Source organism: Anomaloglossus baeobatrachus, chromosome 2 (assembly GCF_048569485.1).
Source record: "Anomaloglossus baeobatrachus isolate aAnoBae1 chromosome 2, aAnoBae1.hap1, whole genome shotgun sequence".
Lineage (NCBI taxonomy): Eukaryota > Metazoa > Chordata > Amphibia > Anura > Aromobatidae > Anomaloglossus > Anomaloglossus baeobatrachus.
In genome coordinates this window covers 430,813,569-430,834,241 of record NC_134354.1, presented here as the reverse complement: position 1 = coordinate 430,834,241, position 20,673 = coordinate 430,813,569, and the positions used below count along the sequence as shown (strand labels likewise).

General features: G+C 34.5%; 1 protein-coding gene across 1 annotated transcript in view; it reads left to right on the top strand.

Annotated features, from left to right (window-relative positions):
• The first annotated feature begins 5,523 nt into the window (after positions 1 to 5,523).
• Positions 5,524 to 20,673, top strand: part of TBX4 (T-box transcription factor 4) — a 319,287-nt gene continuing 304,137 nt past the window's right edge. The window contains exons 1-2 of the mRNA XM_075334174.1: positions 5,524 to 5,551; positions 15,441 to 15,596. Of these exons, the coding sequence (XP_075190289.1) occupies positions 15,444 to 15,596 (153 nt within the window). The 5' untranslated portion in view covers positions 5,524 to 5,551; positions 15,441 to 15,443. The remainder of the gene's footprint in view (positions 5,552 to 15,440; positions 15,597 to 20,673) is intronic.

The window sequence follows — 20,673 nt, the reverse complement described above, 5'->3', positions numbered from 1 at the left end:
TTAACAAAATAATTTTTTTACTTGGATCCTCATCAATAACTTTGCACCACAAAACACGTGCAAAGTACTTAATAGTATCTGAACATATGCATAATAAAGCTATTACGCTTAGTCAGTTAGTGAAGTTGTTTAGCATTTAGAAGATACACCCTGATCAAGCAATAACCAATTAGCAATTCATATATTTGTTAAAGAATTTAATGATTATCTAAGCAATAACAGATATAAAATGGCACATTATAACTTATATTAGAGTGTAAGTACAACCTCTGGAAACCGCTGTGGATATGTGAGTGCTATCTAAGCAATTGTAAACATACAGAAGGTATAAGGTACAAACTATGTAGCTATTAGACTGGATTTTACACACACACACACACACACATATATATGTATATATATATATATATATATATATATATATATATATATATATATATATATATATGTAGTCATCTGTGTGTGGATTGTTTGTTGCATTGTATTGCTGACCCGCGGTGCTTTAATTAATTTAAAGTATAAGGAATGGATCCACTTGTAGAGCAGTCCAGAGATATACAGTTATAAGTGTAAACTTGACACAGACCTTTAGCCATCACTTAAATCGCTGAGACTGATTACACCTAGAGGACCTCATTAGTAAAGAAAACCCTCAAGAATAAAGAACAAGAATGCAAAGTGCCATTTTTTTCCCATATCATAAATATCAAATGTTGCATAATGTAATTCATAGTGATTTACAGCGGTAATTATACTGATGAGTGTTATATAGAATTACTTGTGGAAATATGCAACAAAGTAATATTTTGCAATATGCAAATTACTGCAAAATAATTTAATTATTCATGAATTACGTTTTCATCGGCTATTTCCACTATGGCTTTATTTTAAGACATTTTGAAAACATGGTAATAATATTCATGATGAAACGGATAAATTCTGATTAAATAAGGCATTTCACAGTGAAATGTCTAAATGTTTCATTAAAGCAGGTTCTGGAAGAGATACTACTATATTGGTGTTTAACATATGACTTTCCATGTCTATGTATTATTTGCGTGCTAATAGTGAATACAGGTTGTATATAGAGAACTCAATGCCAAAAACCAACATAAGTCGAAAATATAAAAAAAAAAGACACAAACCGCAGCTGAACTAAATCAATCGCTCTCACGGATGTCCATGTTTGATCTTTGTCTAATGGATCTGCAACACTTCCCAGAAATAAACATGACATTTGATTTTGAAGAGCGGCTTATTTATTAATGTGTCCACTTCCTAGAATGATTAAAAATTATTTTGGAAAGCATCTTGAAGTTATAACATGACAAGGCATTTCAAGTTATGAACATAATTAGCATGGTTACAATTCTATGGGTAAGCAATAGGGGGTGGCTCCTGCGAGGTAAATGGATGACTGTACTAATGAAGGGCATTTACTTAATTGAATCAAATTCCTCATGGCTCAACAACATAGACGTACATTGCCCTCTGCATGCAAAAAAAAATCAATGTGCTACTTTTAACTAATGTATCATGTATATTTATTATACGTAAAGCTACAACTATTAGAAAATCATCTGTGACTCTTACCGGGCCGAAGCAATTTCTTCATGCTTTTAGCAAAACATCTCTGTATCTCTCCTATGACCATTTTTTTTGAGAGTGGGAAAATGGTTCATTAAAAGGTTGACCCCAGTATACTTTATCCTGCTTCTGTTCCCAATTTCTAGACCACGTGACTGTGGGAGTGAGTTTGGTTTAAATTTACTTTCAAGAAAATCTGATAAAATCTTGCCCATAAAGAACCAGTAGTTTTATAGCATTGTCTTTCTTATACTATCGGTATGCTGGAGAATTGGTTGCCTTTGTAAATTTGAGGTTGTGGAAAAATAAAGGTCTTTGTGAATCTTGTTGAGAGGATCAGCATTCACCGAACTGGTAAGAGTATTTTTCTGAATACATTTTTAGTGATGATAGAGAAAGTGAAGGAAGATGTGTTTATTTAAGCAGTATGTAAAGTAATATATATTCTTGTTTCTAATTTTTATAGAACTTTCCCTCATCGTTGTTTTGCTAAATAACTAATAGTATGAAATTTGTTAGCACAATTGAGATAATTAATAACACATTACGTTTTGTGTAAATAAATAATCATAAATTAATTCACTACATCAATAGTTCATTATGTTGGTGTACTTTTCGGAGGTACAAGATTGAATGTTTAGACAGGATTTTCAAAACAACTTATTTCATAGAATATATTGACTGGGATAAATCATACATTACTTAATCAACATGGCACCATAAGGGTAATAAAATAAGTGGAACTGCAATTTGCTTTTCTTTTTTTCTTATGCGGAAATCCATTTGTAGATATATTTTATTAATGTTTTATAACTTAATATCACTATTTACTGTCTAGTATCTATCTATCTATCAATTATCTATCTATCTATTTATCTATCTATGTATCTTAATATCTGTCTGTCTATCTCTACAATCTGTTTATTTATTTACGTATAGAACTTCTTTCTATCTATCTTTCTATCGATTTATCTATCTATCTATCAATCAATCTATCTATCCATTGTCTATCTAATGTGTTAGGTTAGGTCATGGGTTGACCTGGATGGACATTAGTCAACCTTAAACACTATGAAACTATCATCTATCTATCTATCTATCTATCTATCTATCTATTTATCTTGATATCTGACTGTCTAGCTCGATTATTTATTTATGTATAACATTTCTTTTTTTCTATTTGTCTATTTATCTATCTATCTATCTATCTATCTATCTATCTATCTATCTATCCATTATTTATCTAACATGTTAGGTTAGGTCATGGGTTGAACTCAATAGACTTTTGTCAACCTTAAACACTATGAAACTTTCATCTATTTATCAACTATCTATCTATCTATCTATCTATCTGTCTATCATTCTATCAATTATCTATCTATCAACTATCTATCTATTATCTATCTATCTATTTTTCAATCTATTTATCATTTATATAGTTATCCATCCACCTGTCTATTATCTATCTATCTATCTATCTTTCATCTATCTATCATCTATTTGTCTATCTATCAACATATGTATCTTTCCTCTACCTATCTATCTATCTATCTATCTATCTATCCATCCATTATCTATCTATCTATCTATGTATTTGTTTATCAATCTATTGTCTATTTATTTATTTATATATAGCACATCTATCTATCTATCTATCTATCTATCTATCTATCTATCAATCTATTATCTATCTATCTATCCATCTATTATCTATCTAGCCATCTATTATCTATCTATCCATCTATTATCTATCTATCTATCCATCTATTATCTATCTATCTCTCTAGTGTTATATATCTATCATTATCTATCTATATTATCTATTCATTTCTCCACTTCTATTATCTATACATCTACTTATTTATATAGTTTCCTGTGAACAAACCCTGGAATGACAGCGCTATATTTCTTTTGTTCAGTTTTTGTATATATGTGTATAATTTTTTTGTCTGCTCAGGTTTTTTGTATTTTTAAATAGAGATAGCTAGAAATACACAATACATCTATGAGTAATTATGACATGACAGTATAACACTTTATGAGTAAGTTTTAATAGGAGCGGTTTGTAAAAAGACCAAACTTCTTGAAGATATTTCAAAAACAGACATTGGCTTAGATGCAGACCAGTCATAGTCAATTGTAAGGTATGGAAGGAAATTAGAGAAAAAAAAATCCTCCAGCAGTGCAGAACTATCTGGTGCTAACGTAGATGAATGCTGATGTGTGTTTGTGACAATTTCTGCTGAATACAAGTCCCACACGATACCGTTAAGCGTGGCCTTAGAAGTGGCGTAAAATGCATTAGCTTGACATTGTACAGCCTTTCCAAAATATTTATTTATTACTGTCTCGATGCTTGGCTCTTTAGTAGCCGCTGGCACTAAATGAATAGTTTGCTTTGTTTAATGATATATAGCCAACTGTTTGCTGAAGCATTGGCATTGTTCATATTTCACTGAAAAAGAAAAAAAACATATTTCCATCTCTGAGTAGAAACCTTCCTGACCTTAAATTAAAAATTCATCAACAGCCTTCATCCCATTCAAAGCTGTTTATTGGATGCTGAATATTCATTAGTCGTAGTCACAGAATTTCACACTCAACCTCTATATTAATTCCTGAAAATTCTGTATAGATAATAGAAATTATTGTCATTCATCATGGGTTCATTATTTGCTGTATGTTCTGCTTGACAATTATTTATGTAAAATCACCATCTTATAATTTATAGCCTTGCTTGTAACAATCGGGATTTGGCTAGAATAATGTGCATATGTAGGTTACTAAAATAGAGTGGTCCAATATAAAGTACTCATAATATTAAAATGTGTAAGAGAGAGAAATAAAAACATTCATTGCAACTGTCCAACCCAAATTGCACATGTAGGCAGCCTGTCTTTGTTTGCCTGCGAAATGAAAGAGAAACTACGCCGAAATTGAGGCCTTACTAGAATCTATTATTTTATTTTTTCAATCATTACTATATCGATTGCTTTTTCTAGGTAATAGAAGGCAAAATTATGTTACCATACTATTGCTATGACTTCAGAGAAGGAGAAAAAAAATGAATTATATACATATATATATACAGTATATATATATATATATATATATATATATATATATATATATATATATGTATATATATATACTGTATATATATAGACACAACATTTTTCTCTGGTGTGGAAAAAAAGCTTGCACCTACTGTATGGTAAAACAGTTTTCCTTGATATGGAATTTTTTACATTAAATTATTAACTGGGTAAAAAATGATTTTTTATTTTCACTAGCAAGGAGTATGTAAATTACTCATAATTCTGAGACATGCTATTTACGTAGCACTAGCAAGCATTGTTTTACTTCCCCAGCACAAGGGAATTTAGGAGGATAGGTGTAAGTTATGAATTGAAATGGTGAATGGAATTAGCTTATGAGCTGCTTTCATAAAGCAGTAGCATGGTAATATATGAAGGACTAAAATAGTTAAGTTTTGTGTGCATAATATTGCTGGAACAGAGTTCTACATGGACTGATTGACAGCAGCAACGTCAGCAGGAGGGGGAGACTCAAAGGGGAGGGAGAATGAAGGCCAAAAATTCTATCTCTGAGAAACATTTTTTAGAGAAGATCAAGGAAAAGTTTCTGTGGGATCTGGGAATGTCTCCTCTCTGCTGTGTGTGATCAGTGATCAGGATGCTTCCACTGGACAGGAACCTATTCACCGGTACCACCAGCTGTTTCTAAAACTGCTGTCAAAACCCTCATCTCTCAGCTTACAGCTTCCGTATTATCCTCGGTCCTACTCAGAACCAACCTGCATCTGGGCCAGCTTCTTCCCTGCACAAAGACAGCAACCAAGACCTTGTGCTTCCAGCTACTTGTCTCAGGGCATGTTGCTTATCTTTATCTGGATGCAATTTACATTTAAGTGAGGTGTCACTTTGGACATTGTAAAACCAGTGTAAGTTTTCAACATTTCTTTACTTTTGTGCTTTCTGCTTTCGCCTGTGAAGCCTGTATGTGAATATGTTAGGGAGATAAGAGAAGCATATACACGGCTGCATGTCGTTCATCACTGGCAATGTGAGATGTATGTGTGTAATACGTTATACCTCGTCTCTTATCAAGAGTGGTCAGGAAAATCAAATACAGCATGCTCTGTGATCTTCAGTATAGCAGTAAGCACTGATACAATTTAAATTTAGAGTTATCTGACAAACAATCTGAACTTTAAAGAGTCACTGGTATGATAACAGTTTCAGAGGCCCATCACACCAGAGTAATCGCTGCCTTAAAAGATCCTTATGGTACCTTCTGCAGGTACAACAGACTAAAAAGTCTGCCTTACAATCCCCAGCCCCCTTCTCCTCCTCCTTAGACTGCCACATCCTTTCACTAGCAAACCTTTGTCCTATGGCTGCTTGTTGGGCCTGGTTATCCTGGAAGTCACCGCTCCGGAACTACTAGCAAATTTTCCATTCGACATGGGCCTACAAGTGTTTCACATTACAGAAAAATATTCTAGACAAAGAAAAACCTGGAAAACGTTTTGTGTTTGTCACCACATTAGGGTCTGAACAAATGCCGTATACTGGGAGTTTTGCATGTCTGGTTCACGATAATCACTTAAAACCTGTGATTTCAGTTTACGATACTGATAACTAAGAATGATATTTGTATATTCAGAAGACTGATTTTTAATTTTGCTCTATCTAACATATCTGAAATGTGCTGATTTATTTATTAAATTAAGTTGATTCTGAAATTAGATTAGATCATTTAATACTGGCCTTATCCTTCGTTGACCATTTTTTTTAAAGGCTGTTAGTATTTTTTTAATTTTTTTTAACACCTATCTATCTATCTATCTATCTATTTATTTATCTATCTATCTAGTATCTATCTATCTATCTAGTATCTATCTATTTATTTATCCATCTTTCTATCGTCTATTTATCTCTCTATCTATTTTCTATCTATTATTTATCTATCTATCATCTATCTATCTATTAGTCCTTCTGTGTCTATCCATCAATCTATCATCTATATTTGCTACCATTTAACTATGCATTAATGTTATGAAAATCAAATATAAAAAATCAACAAAAAATATTGCAGCTTAAACATTGTCGTAAATATGTTGACTGCGCTGCATCAAAAATATATAATTTAAATTTGCGTCAGTAATTACAATATTTAATTACTCATGTATATTTTTTTTTTTAATTCCAAGTATTATCTAAACTCCAAAGTTAAATGTTCCTTCTACTGCTTACAAATTTAATTTTTTTGTGATGTATGGAGCATTGTATGACATTGTTTTTTTTTCAGTAAAGTAAATAATAACTAACTTATCTATAATATTAAACCAAAACATCCTCATTTCTTATTACATTATATTTTAAGGTAAATAAGCTTATCATAACCAACAAATATGAGAAAATGAGTAACTATCATGACAATTCTAGTTTTAATTTTATCCACTTTTTCTATATAGCTGTATACACATAATTATTTGAATTAATCAACAAATATTTTAATAATTACAAAGATTAATCTGTATGAAGTTTTTTTTTTAAAAAACTAGAAAAATGACCATTTGTTGAGCAAAATATTTTTTAAAAAAATAATATAAGAGATTAGTTACAGGAGATTTATGAGGTTTGACAGCCTCACCGCGTTAGCGCAATATTGTGAACAATGATACGCAATTTCAATCGACATTCTTCATTAAAAGTAATTCTGTAAAATACATAAAAATATCTTGTTTCAGAGAGTATTGTGGCTGTCAGATATAGACTCTCTATTTCTTCTAAATAAAATATGTTTTGTTGTTAAGCAATAGGAGAAAACGCTTAACCCAAAGGAGGTGATACAAGTCACCTGTAAAACCGCATGACATTGAATCTCTATTGCTGAATGTTGGCTGCATTATGCTTGACACATACATCTCTCACTCTTTCTTGGTTAAGAATGAAAACTGCCTTTCTCCAGTAAAAGTCTAGGTTGATGAGCAACAGGTCCTACAGCACTGCTGTCATACCTTATCTTTATTGTTTTTTTCTCCAGTCTCTGTCCAAGTTTAAGAGGAGTCTCCTTTAATCCCAGACTTTGCACACTTACATGGATATGCGATCTCACGTTCCTGGTCAAATGATTCTCAATGGTAAAAATATATATACGGTCTCTCCCTCTCTCTCTCTCTCTCTCTCTCTCTCTCTCTATATATATATATATATATATATATATATATATACATATATATATACATATATATATATATATATATATATATATATATATATATACAGTATATATATATATATATATATATATATATATACACACACACACACACACACACATACTTATATATCTAATGTAAGCCCGCAAGGGCAGGGCCCTCTTCCCTCTGTACTATTCTGTCTACTGTAACTTGTATATGTATTTTGTATGTAACCCCCTTCTCATGTACAGCACCATGGAATTAATGGTGCTCTATAAATAAGTAATAATAATAATTTAATTATAATTGTTGTATATTATGTCATATATACATACAAATTTCTTCTGTCGCTATCACATTTGATGGAACAGAATTCCAATTAGAAATACCATATATTTATGTTTAAAAGAACAGAGAGTCCTCAGTGGTTGATACCTTTTAATGGCTAACTGAAATATTTATGCAGCTTTACAATTAGAAGTACGATTTACATTGAATTTTTATTTGGAATACTGCTCTGTCAAATGTGATAGTGCCAGAATAAGTGATTTAATGTCACTTTATGTAAAAAACATTTAAGAGAACATAACATAATACGTACAAAAAAAAAGCATTATACTTGTGTTCATCCCCTATATTTTTATCTGACATTAGAATTTCTTTTCCTTAGTTCCACTATATAAATATACACAACTCAAGGTTCCTCTGACTAATTGATTGCTACTAACAGTGATCTCCCTAAAAAGAGACAATTGTATTTTCTAATTCAAATAAAGTATATGTAATATACATGGCAAATAATCAAGAATAGTAATCTTTCGAAACCATTTACCTAAAAGTAGTAAAATTGTAAATATTATCGTACTCATACAAACCATTCAATGGAGAAATTAAATTGTATTGTAAATTGGATTTAGTAGATAATAATAATAATACTAATATATATATATATATATATATATATATATTGGGAGACACAAGTTTATAATTATATGTAAGAAAGAAATATTAAATAAATACATATATAAATACATTAAAAATAAATATATTACACTAATTTACTGGTGAAAGAATGCAGAATGAATTACCTAAACTGGGACCTCATACTTGTCAGATCATAAAATCACATACAGTATATGCACTAGGCAAATACACTTATTCTTGCTGTCTAAATGTTACTATTTATTAAAATGTTAAAAACAGTATCATGGACTTGATTGGTGCTTTAATATACAATTAGAAAAGATCAGTCTTCAGTTTGACCCAATATTTAAACAATGGTGTTTTTCTCCAGGTGGAACCTCATTCATCTCACTTACACAAGGCATTAATTTAATAGTGCTCTATTACTTACTGTATACGACATCTGTACTAACAGCTTTCACATATTACACTCTATTTTTCAATGTCTAACTACTTAGCCAGTGAGACTTCAATAGTCTAGAAAGGCAAATGCTAGAAACAATCTTATGATTCACATGTTATGTTTTTATGTTACTTTTATATACATACAAATGATTGAAGTTGTACAGGGAAAATTCTGCCACCATAACAATATCTGATCTCCCAGAAATAGGACATTTTTAGAAATGTGTTTATCTATATATAACTATCTCAGCTGTACATTGGTGAGAAAATAAACGCTAAATATCAAAATATTTTACGGCCAAAGGCCATCAGGCCAAGCAATGTTGTATTATCCTTAGTGATCTATTGGTTTATTTTGGGTTCCAGAATTTTTAAGATTTTTACACTAGGACTAAAATATGACCCCAAGCAATAAACCTAAGATCTATAACTATGGCATCACCTTCCTTGACTGCATGGTACTTAATTAAAAAAACTCCATTAAATGCTAAATTATTAATATTTTGATATTTCTTTATGTATAGATATTAACTGTGATTCTTCAATGATGTAAATTTAGAGAAAATCTTTAAAACTTAAACTTATATTGCACTGCTCGCTGACACTTAAATTTTATACTAATAAAGTTTAGTTTGCCAAGATAAAAGAATCTTTAACATTTTTTAAAAAAACGTACCTTTCTCTATTTTTCTCGTAATGATTAGAAGAGGCACATAGTTGTTAAAATTTGATTTTTGGTAAAGTTAATATATTCACTTAACTCCCTTTATGAATGTTAATTTTAGGGTATACAAGTAGGCATTTAGGTTAGCTACTCAGCATCATGAATGGAATAATAATGACCCAATAGTAATATTGTCCAGGGCATTAAGCTACAATTTTATGTGGTGTAATGGTAAATAGCAGCAATTGTGAATAACCTCTCTCAAATAAAAGTCAAATTTGTTTTCTCAAAGTTTCTTGGCTACCATTAGAGGGCCATTTCCTTTAGTCCTCGTGGGCCCATAACAGGCCGTGTTGATATTGCTGCTTCAGCAAATGACTGTGAAGGTAGATCAGTCATTTTGATTGACACACCTGTATTCTACAAAAGGTACCATTAAAAAACTATTTGCTATTTACTGTTGAATTCTCCATCTCTAAAATTATTCAGCTATTGTACATATGCAACATACATGCTCGGACTGCGTAACAACAGGGTAAGATAAAACAATTGATGTGAATAGCTGAAAATGTAGTCATCAGCAGTTAATCATGCCACAGTAATGGTTTTTATTGAATTGCAGCTAAATTTTGCTAGCGCCATAAACTCCACCTCCTCTACACTGCAACATAGTGTGAACGGAAATTTATATATTTCCATTATATAGTAAATTGAATTCTAATCCTAAGTGATCACTAAATTACAGTGATTTTGTCAAAAAAATAAGTCAGTGGAAAAATCCCTACATTCAGTATACATTTTATTCTACCACGCTATGGTAGAGGAGAACAAACTGATGTGAACCTTAAATGACATGAGCTGCAAATATGTACCTAAAATTTAATATATCAATTACAGAAGTTATTAAGATGGGAAACAGTGAATCAAAAATATTAAAAAAAATCCAGCCGCCTAAAAATAAAATCATGCTTAAATACTGATACTATGGCTTAATGTATATGTTGAACTTAGTTCTTTAGTATACATTTAAGCTTGATTTAGCAGTGTACTTTATATATAAAATAATATGTTTAATTTAGGGCTAGAAAGAATAACGAGTTGCTAAGAGAATCAATATTCAATAGAGGTTAAAATGAAAACAGGACTATCAAAATATTTTAGGGTTTCATAAAATATCCAATTTCCTCTTGAAATTTGAAAACTATTTAAGAGAAGGGTCTCTAAGTAAGCTTCTGTGTGCATTAAAATGGTGGCGGGATGCTGTTTCCTCTATCATTAAATGGCTGTTAGTGCGACGTGAAATAGGCTTTTTCCTGCTGAAACAGACAGTTCACCCAGGAAACCATTGCATTGAGGTACAAATCCCATGTTGCTCCAATTATATGGATTATGTGAAGAATCTGCTAGCCTGACTGAACTATGCAGCTGCCAGGCTTAAATTAAGAATATTTCCGAGCTAAGGTATCTATAAAGCCACATGTTAGAAAACTAAATGGATCTTTTCCTATTGTTTCCTCCCCTAAGTAGAGCTTTAAAGGCAATTTTAAGATGGAAAACATGAACCCATAGCAAAAGTCCAAGCTGATGAGCATCAGATTGAATTGTGCTGCTGCATTGCCTGTTCTTTGTGTTTTCCAATGTCTGTTCAATCTTATAGAGATCCCATTTATCTAACACTCACTAGAATGTAGTCCTATAATTCCAGTTAGTTAATTATCTGGCTAATTATAATGTGTGTGTATATATATATATATATATATATATATATATATATATATATATACACACACACACACACACACAGTGCATGTATATATATATATATATATATATATAATGACAACCATATTTCTATTTTTTCATACTATACCATATTTAAGAATTATATTGCACATTATTAGCACACAGGCAAGTAAAAAACAGGACAACTAAGAATATATATGGATCCACCTCTATCTATATACCAGTTCCAACACCATACACAAACACATCCTTATGCCTACCTACACACACACACACACACACACACAGATACACACACACACACGAACACACATACACACTGGTTATATATATATTTTCTTTGATTACATGATCAATTAAAAAACAAAAATTAGACCTTTCATAAAAACTGAGTGAATTTAAAACATGTGAAGGTATGAAGAAAAAAAAAAATATGCATGCGCACACACCCACACACACACAAACATACACACACGCACACATGCACTAACATACATGGAAAAAGCTACATTTTTCATAAAAAATGAATATTTTAAACAGCATAAAGAATTTAAAGAAATTGTAAAAGATATGGGATTGAAACTTTCGGGTTCAAAATTTGAAGCCTGTGTAATATATTCATATTGAACACCATCCTAGACTGCAGCTAAATGAATACCTGGTAAACTCTTGAGGAGAATTTTTAATAATGTTAACAGTAAGGGTAAGGTCCTCTTTGCAGCTCAGACACCCTCATAACTTGAAAATATTTTTGCTAGCATAATCATCAACACCATCACTGTTGGAATCACAGCCCATCCTCTAATTCATACCTATTTTTTTTTAATTATAGTTTTCTAATTAATTCATTGTCACAATTATTTTCTCAAACGCATTTCAATTAGTTTCAAAGGATACATTCTTTATACATTGAAGTGCCAGACAAAGTGTAAAATGTTTAAAAAAAAAAAAAAAAAAGACTCCCAACCAGTTTTCTTTCATTACAAGAAAATTAAATTATGGCCGTCTTACTGAAATCCAGCAAGGAAAAAGTTCTAGGGAAAAAAATCTGGAGCTGTCTCATAAAAGAAGAAATACTCCACATGTTGAGCATGGTAATACCCCTTGCATGTTAGCCTGGCAGGACACACAATCCCTGTTTTCTAAAACTACAGGCCATTGGCTCTAGTGCTTCTCCAAAATATGTAAATAAAATAAAGATTAAAGATTCATCTCATTTACTTGTGTAAACGTAGCTTTTAATAAGGCTCTTAACTTCAAGAAGTTAAAGTGCATCTGCCATTGACATGAACTTGTTTGCTGCTTTGATCTACAATATGAAGAGATCAGTCTGGCTTTAACCCTCAATTTATAAAAATGACATTTCTATAAGGATGTAATCTAATTTACCCTGTATTATTTAAAAATGACTATATTTAGTATGCAATGCATAGTAGCTGATGGAAAAAGCAGTTCTACCTCATCCCATGAGAGGGAGAAGCATTGAATCAATTAACTATGTTGTGCATGTATATATACATATGTATATATATATATATATATATATATATATATATAAATATAAATAAATAAATATTTATATATATACATATACATATATATATATATATATATATATATATATATATATAAAAAAATGTATATGTAAATATATATATCCACTATATCTGAGTGTAAAGTATACTATATATGTATATATATATGTATATATATATATATATATATATATATATATATACACACACATATATGTATATCTAAGCCATATATACATATATGTGTGTGTGTGTGTGTATCTATATATATTCATATTGAATTTTTTTCTTTTTTGCTTACATATACTAATTGCATTTTATTAGAAATATTGTATTCCTTGAGTTATAAAGACAACCTCATACTGTCATACTGTATCTAGGACATATATCATACATTTACTACATATTATCATAGGTTCTTGATGTGATGTGAATAATTATTTAATGAGGTTTAATATGTTTAAGAAATAATGCTAATTTACCTGAACACTTACTGACTTTCAAGCTGACACTATAGGCGCTGGCTTTTTTTTTTTTGTTTTTTTGTTTTTTAACGTGTGCTATATATCATTCTTTCTGATTCGGCCAAACTACTCCACTTGCACTCCCCTTTATTACAATCATTATCAGTGTAGATCACATATTATTAGTAACAGGATTTTTCTATTTCCAATATGTAAATCTACTTAACTAGTTTACACATTTGTGAACTGTACTATAAGATAGAAGGCAGAACCAGCTTCTTCTGAATGTTTCCTTCTCTACAGTCAAAGTCTTTTCTGTATCTTTGGGCAGTGTCCACACTTGTGGTTCTTCCTCCACACTCCTCTTCCCCAAGAGAGGTGCTGATGACAGGAGGAGAAGGATAAATCAGGGGGGAATGAGGAGTGCTTCATTCATTTACTCCTGACACTGACACTGCTATCATTATGTAAACCTTTTTTCATCCATCGTTTTCCTATATCATTATGCAAACCTTTTTTAATCTTACCGTCCTCCATTGTCATTTATGCCCTTATCTGATAGCAGGTGTTGATGCTCTAAATGAATGCCAAATTCATCCTCCAGGGCAAAAAAAAATGATTTTGCATATTTTCCCCAATGTTACATTTGTATGTGTGAAAGATTATTTTCCCATTAGAGCAAATTCTCAATACATTGATCTATAGCAGTGGTTCCCAAACTCCAGTCCTCACATGCCTTGATAATGATTCCATCACCTGTTCAATAGTAAGGAAATCCTGAAAACATGACTTTGTTGGGGACCACAAGGACTGGAGTTTGGGAAACACTGATCTACAATAAATCGGCATAAGGTTTAGAATGGCCTAGACACGGCCAATTATAAATACTAACCACAATAGATTAATATCCAAATGCTATTTACTGGTGGATTATAGTGGCTAACAGATTTAAGGAGTGTTATAAAAAGCAACTTATATTAGTCACCATATTTACCTGTGATTTCAATAATATAGAGCACTAGACTATGCTGAATTTAGGGACACAATGGTTATTTCCCATAGTTATGAGATATTATCAGTGTCATAGTCATTTATAGGCATGTTTCATTACAATTACTGTTTTTAAGGATACTCAGATGTCCATTTCCATAGATAAAATGTTATAGAATAAGTTTGCTGAGCTCTAGTCTTCCCATTACAGTATGAGTCCCATGTCCTCTCATCTACTAGCCCCATGAGCTACAAACGTACATTGTTATGGTCCCCATCTGTGTTCTTTGGCCTTTACTTTTAGAGGAGTAGTGCTCAAGTGGAGGACATGTACGGATTTAGACCCTTTTATTGACTTGAATTGGTAAAATAAATTTATTTCATGATCTTAGGGCAGGTTTCTATCTTTCTTATATATCTTTTGTGTGAAAGTATTATTTTATGGACAGAATGAATTGAATATTACCATTTATTTTTCATGGATAATTTTTAAATTTTGATCCCAAAATTTTAAATGTATACTTATTTTTAAAGATTTTATAAATAGTGGCAAGTCTTGTATTGATCAGCTTAGGTATTTGCAGGTCTGATCTTTTACTACACTGTCTTAATAGCGGTTTGGTTTTGCTTCACTCATAAAATTACTTATATGGCTCTTGAGGGTGTTGAAGGCAGTGCCTGTAGCCCACTGACCCTTTTTGGTTGACTATAACTGTTTTGTTCAAGTTCATATTGGCCTTTTCTATTTAAGGGTATGAACCTATTGGGAATGTGTTCAGTTTTAACCTTTTTCTACACCGCTGCTTTCATCTTGCAGTGTGTAAGGTATTGAATAACACAAATATTCTTTATTTAAAAAGGAAATGCTCCAGGAGAAAAGCTTGGCTGAGGGTGAAGACGGCTTTACAACAGCCCAAACAGCTGGACATGTAGAGGCTGCAGCAGGATCACCAGCAATGGGAGTAGCAGGGCTAAGCAACTCACTAAACAGCCCGCAGAGCCAGGATCCAGAACAGGTAAAATACAAACCTTATTCTACCCGAGTCTGGGGTATACTTTGTTCTCCAGTATGTGGAATACAGAGAAACCTAAAAAATAATTGGTCTTGGTATGTAACATGCAAGCCAAAAACAAAGGACAGTTTATTTGGGCAACCAAAACCATATATAAGGCAAAAAAAGTTAAAAGCAAAATTCCTAATAACTCATTTTCAGTGGTATTGGTGGTGTATGGATCCTTATTTAGTTCCTGTTTGGATTTCATTGGTACTTTTGGACTAGTTACCTGCAATGTATACTAATAAATAATATAATCTGGGTATAATTTACTGGTGGCTTAACCTCTACCCATTCACGTACATCCAAGTCAAACAATGCGCTAAGACACCAATCATTGTTGGGAGAAATATTAAACTTATGTGTCATAATATGGTATTACTAAACAGAACTATCTGCTCTAGTATTTTCATTTTGTAACTTTTTGTCCTGCAGTTTCAAATGGGGTCTTGTTATAGTTTACACATTTTTTTCTTTAATTATGGGAAAACTAAATCACTACTCATTTACCTTAAGGCTAAGTTCCAACAAAAAGTATTTGGTGACTTTATGATGCTGTGATTCTTTGCTGCACGAAAAACTCAGCGTCTTACTGTTCCAGCAAAGTGAATGGCATTTATAGAAATCTCGTGAACACTGTGGTTTTTTTTACGCTGTACAAACTGCAGTTTTCAAATCCACAACATTATTTTGTCTTGCTGTACATATGCATTGCATTTGTGGATTTTCCCCATAGACCTGATTGGGCACATATGTATTTTTTGTGTATTTCTGCTGCTGAAACACACTAAAAATGCAAAAAAATTGTTTAAAAGAACAGAGAGTCCTCAGTGGTTGATACCTTTTAATGGCTAACTGAAAAGATGGTAATAATTGCAAGCTTTCGAGACTACTCAGGTCTCTTCATCAGGCATGGTATAACACAAAATCTGAAGAGTCACATACTTATACACAACAGGACTTAGAATAGTGCAGTAAAAAAAAAAAAAAAAAAAAAAAAAAAAAAGAACAAGTTATATGAAACAGAACTATCTCTATGGCAGGGGGACAAGCTGTTCTAGCCATAAATACTGCTGCAGTTCAGTGTGAAAGTTTTATTGTCCTTTGATAAGGGTCTGGTCCAGGGCTGTGACACGCTCGGATGGTCAGAGGAGCACATCTTTTAACTGATGTAAAAAGACATGAATCCATGAGACACATTCATTCCTTCTCTGAATGTGTCAAAGGTCATCATAAGTTTGTACTCCCATAGTCTCCTGTCTCTCTGGGACTTGAAGTTTCCTTTCAATACCAGCAATTTCATGTCCATGATGCTGTGGTCTGGGTTAACCCAGACCACAGCATCATGGACATGAAATTGCTGGTATTGAAAGGAAACTTCAAGTCCCAGAGAGACAGGAGACTATGGGAGTACAAACTTATGATGACCTTTGACACATTCAGAGAAGGAATGAATGTGTCTCATGGATTCATGTCTTTTTACATCAGTTAAAAGATGTGCTCCTCTGACCATCCGAGCGTGTCACAGCCCTGGACCAGACCCTTATCAAAGGACAATAAAACTTTCACACTGAACTGCAGCAGTATTTATGGCTAGAACAGCTTGTCCCCCTGCCATAGAGATAGTTCTGTTTCATATAACTTGTTCTTTTTTTTTTTTTTTTTTTTTTTTTTTTTTACTGCACTATTCTAAGTCCTGTTGTGTATAAGTATGTGACTCTTCAGATTTTGTGTTATACCATGCCTGATGAAGAGACCTGAGTAGTCTCGAAAGCTTGCAATTATTACCATCTTTTCAGTTAGCCATTAAAAGGTATCAACCACTGAGGACTCTCTGTTCTTTTAAACAATTTTTTTATCTCTACTGGCTAACACGGTACAAAGATATATTTTACTTGTACTAAAAATGCATGCACTGCACAATAATTTATCAATAAGGTTTTATCATAGGTAAGTAGCAGGATGTTTTCAAAACAATGCAGTTTTTTTCAAAAACATGAAATATGAAAAAGAGACAAAAAAACACAATAACATGTAAAAAACGCATTAAAAACAATGAAAAAACACAATTGACCTAATTTAGCTAATAGGTGCATAAAAGCTACAGAAAATCTACAACACTAATCTTAAAATGCTTATTGTGAGAACTTTTGATTTTTTTAATGCTTGAGCTTGATTTCCATCTCTCTTTAATAATCTTAGCCCATTGCATATTTGTTGAAGGTAAAAATTAGTGACCACTCTTTAAATACCAAATCACATAGGGGCTGATTCATCAAAGTGTTTCCATTAGTTTTCTTGAATAAAACACTTTGAAAAGTCACAAAATTTGTACGCAGAGCAAGGTTGTGCAAGAACTTTGCATTGTGTTGTTTTCCCGGCAGTCTCAGTCAGCTCCGCCAAATTGGGCAAAGCATGGGCTGGTGAATTTATCATAAGGCTATTTCACTTTAGTGATGCAGCTTCATAATAATCTTTATCTTTTTTTATAATAATCTTATTAACACTAACATATTCTGCAGCTCTTTACATACATCAGCCATACTGTCCCCATTGGGGCTAAATTCCCTTTCTGTATGTCTTTGGAGTGTGGGAGGAAACCGGAGGAAACCCACGCAAACATAGAAACTCCTTGCAGATGTTGTCCTTGGCGGGATTTGAACCCAGGACCCCAGTGCTGCAAGGCTGCAGTGCTAACCACTGAGCCACTGTGCCACCCGCTTACAGCAAAAATGACACTCCAGTTCCTGACAGGAGTAGCATTTCTGTGAAGGCTAATGCCATTAAGATGATATGCAGAATTGATTAACCCTTTCACGACCTTTGACGGATCTAGCCGTCATGGTGCCCTAGTACTTAAAGACCCATGACGGATACATCCGTTATGGCGAAATCGCGGCCCTGGAGCCCCAGTGACCCCGATCGGTTTTCAAAAACTGTAGATTCGGGAAGGAGAGGACTTGTACCTGACCTCAGGAGGGGTGGTGTCTCCTTCCCGTACCTATGGAGGCTGTGATTGGCTGACAAACGCCGCTCAGCCAATCACAGCCAGTGTAATGTTTCAACCATTGAAAATGGCTGAAGCATTGAAATCCAGCTATGTCAGAGCAGTTGCAGCACTGGCCATTGGCTGGAGCTTGGTGAGCTTTACTGCACCCGCCCCCAGCTTTGATTGGGGAGATCGGCCTTGTGACCGATCTCTCCAAGCACCGTGCATCTGGGACCGGGTGAGCTCGCTGTAGGAGATCGCTCTCCTTAGCTTCTCCCTCTGTGGAATCTGAGGAGAGCGATCCTTGCGGGTGCCCATCTGTGATTCACAGCTCCCGATCCACCGCTGCCCTCCTCCATCTGCTTCGCCCCTGCTTTCCCGCTGCGCCCCTGCATCTGACACCGCTACTCTCCCGCTGCGCCCCTACATGTGATGCCGCTGCTCAGCAGAAAGAGAACAGCAGCGTCAGATGCAGGGGATGGCGCAGCGGGAGGAGAGCAGCGGTGCCACATGCAGGGGGGCATCTGACGCCGCTGCTCTCCTCCCGCTGAGCCCCCCCTGCATCTGACGCTGCTGCTTTCTTTCTGCTGCCTCCTTGTATCTGCCGCTGCTCCACTCCCCCATCAGCCACTGCACTCTCCCCCATCAGCCACTGCACTCTCCCCATCAGCCAGAGCACTCTCCCCATCAGCCACAGCACTCTCTTCATCAGCCACAGCACTCTCCCCATCAGCCACAGCACTCTCCCCATCAGCCGCTTTACTCTCCCCATCAGCTGCTGCACTCTCCCCATCAGCCGCTGCACTCTCCCCATCAGCCACCGCACTCTCCCCATCAGCCACCGCACTCTCCCCATCAGCCACCGCACTCTCCCCATCAGCCACCGCACTCCCCCCATGAGCCGCAGCACTCTCCCCATCAGCCGCTGCACTCTCCCCATCAGCCACTGCACTCTACCCATCTGCCGCTGTGCCCCTGCATCTGCCACCTCACTCCCCCATCAGTCTCTGCCCCCTCCCTGATCTGCTACCTGCTTTCTCCCATCCCCTTAATCCTCTGCTTCCTCTCCCCCTCCCGGATCTGCTGCAATCCTGCTGCCTAGATCCATTCTGTAAGGTAGCTATCCCCAATCTTACCTCCCACTCCCCTTCCACCCTTCCCCTCTCCCCCCTTCCTCCGCTGCTCCTGCATCCGTTGTGCCCTCACCCATCCTCCGCTGCTCCTCCATCCGCCGCGCCCTCTCCCATCCTCTGCCACGCCCTCTTTCATCCTCCATCCATCTTTTTTTCCATCCCACCTAGTCCCCCCCCTTTTTGCAGCACATCCGTGCGTTCATCCTGATTTGTTTTCTGTAAACTAAGAAAGAAATACAAATAAACTTTTATTTTTTAGTTTAGGGCCAGTAAAATTATACTGTAGTAATCGTCAACTACAGTATTTTTCACTGAATATTGTAAGGGTCAGCCCAGTGCCACACATGAGAGCGATGCACAAGTCTCACACCGCATCATCCGGCACGGTCGCTCTCTTCCAGACAGGAGTGTGTGGCTGTGTCGGGTGATGCGATGCAAGATTTGTGCATCGCTGTCACGTGTGGCACTTGCCTTAGTGTCAGTTGCAGGTGCTCATATATATATATTTTTTTTTATGGACGTCTGTATTTTTTATTTCGCCAAACTAATATTTCTTTGTATGGGGGGGTCTAGTTTCCAACATGGGGTCACATGTGGGGGAGCTCCACTGTTTGGGCACATCAGGGGGATCTCCAAATGCAACATGGTGCGGCTAACGATTCCAGTTAATTTTCCATTTAAAAAGTCAAATGACGCTCCTTCCCTCTGGAGCTCTGCTGTGCGCCCAAACAGTGGTTTTCTGCCACATATGAGGTATCAGCGTACTCAGAACAAATTGCCCAACAAATTTTGCGGTCCATTTTATCCTGTTACCCCTGTACAAATTAAAAAATTGAGCCTACAATAACATTTTTGTGGAAAAAAAAGTACTTTTTTATGCCTCAAAGTATGAAGCATGTGAGGGTTCAAAGTGCTC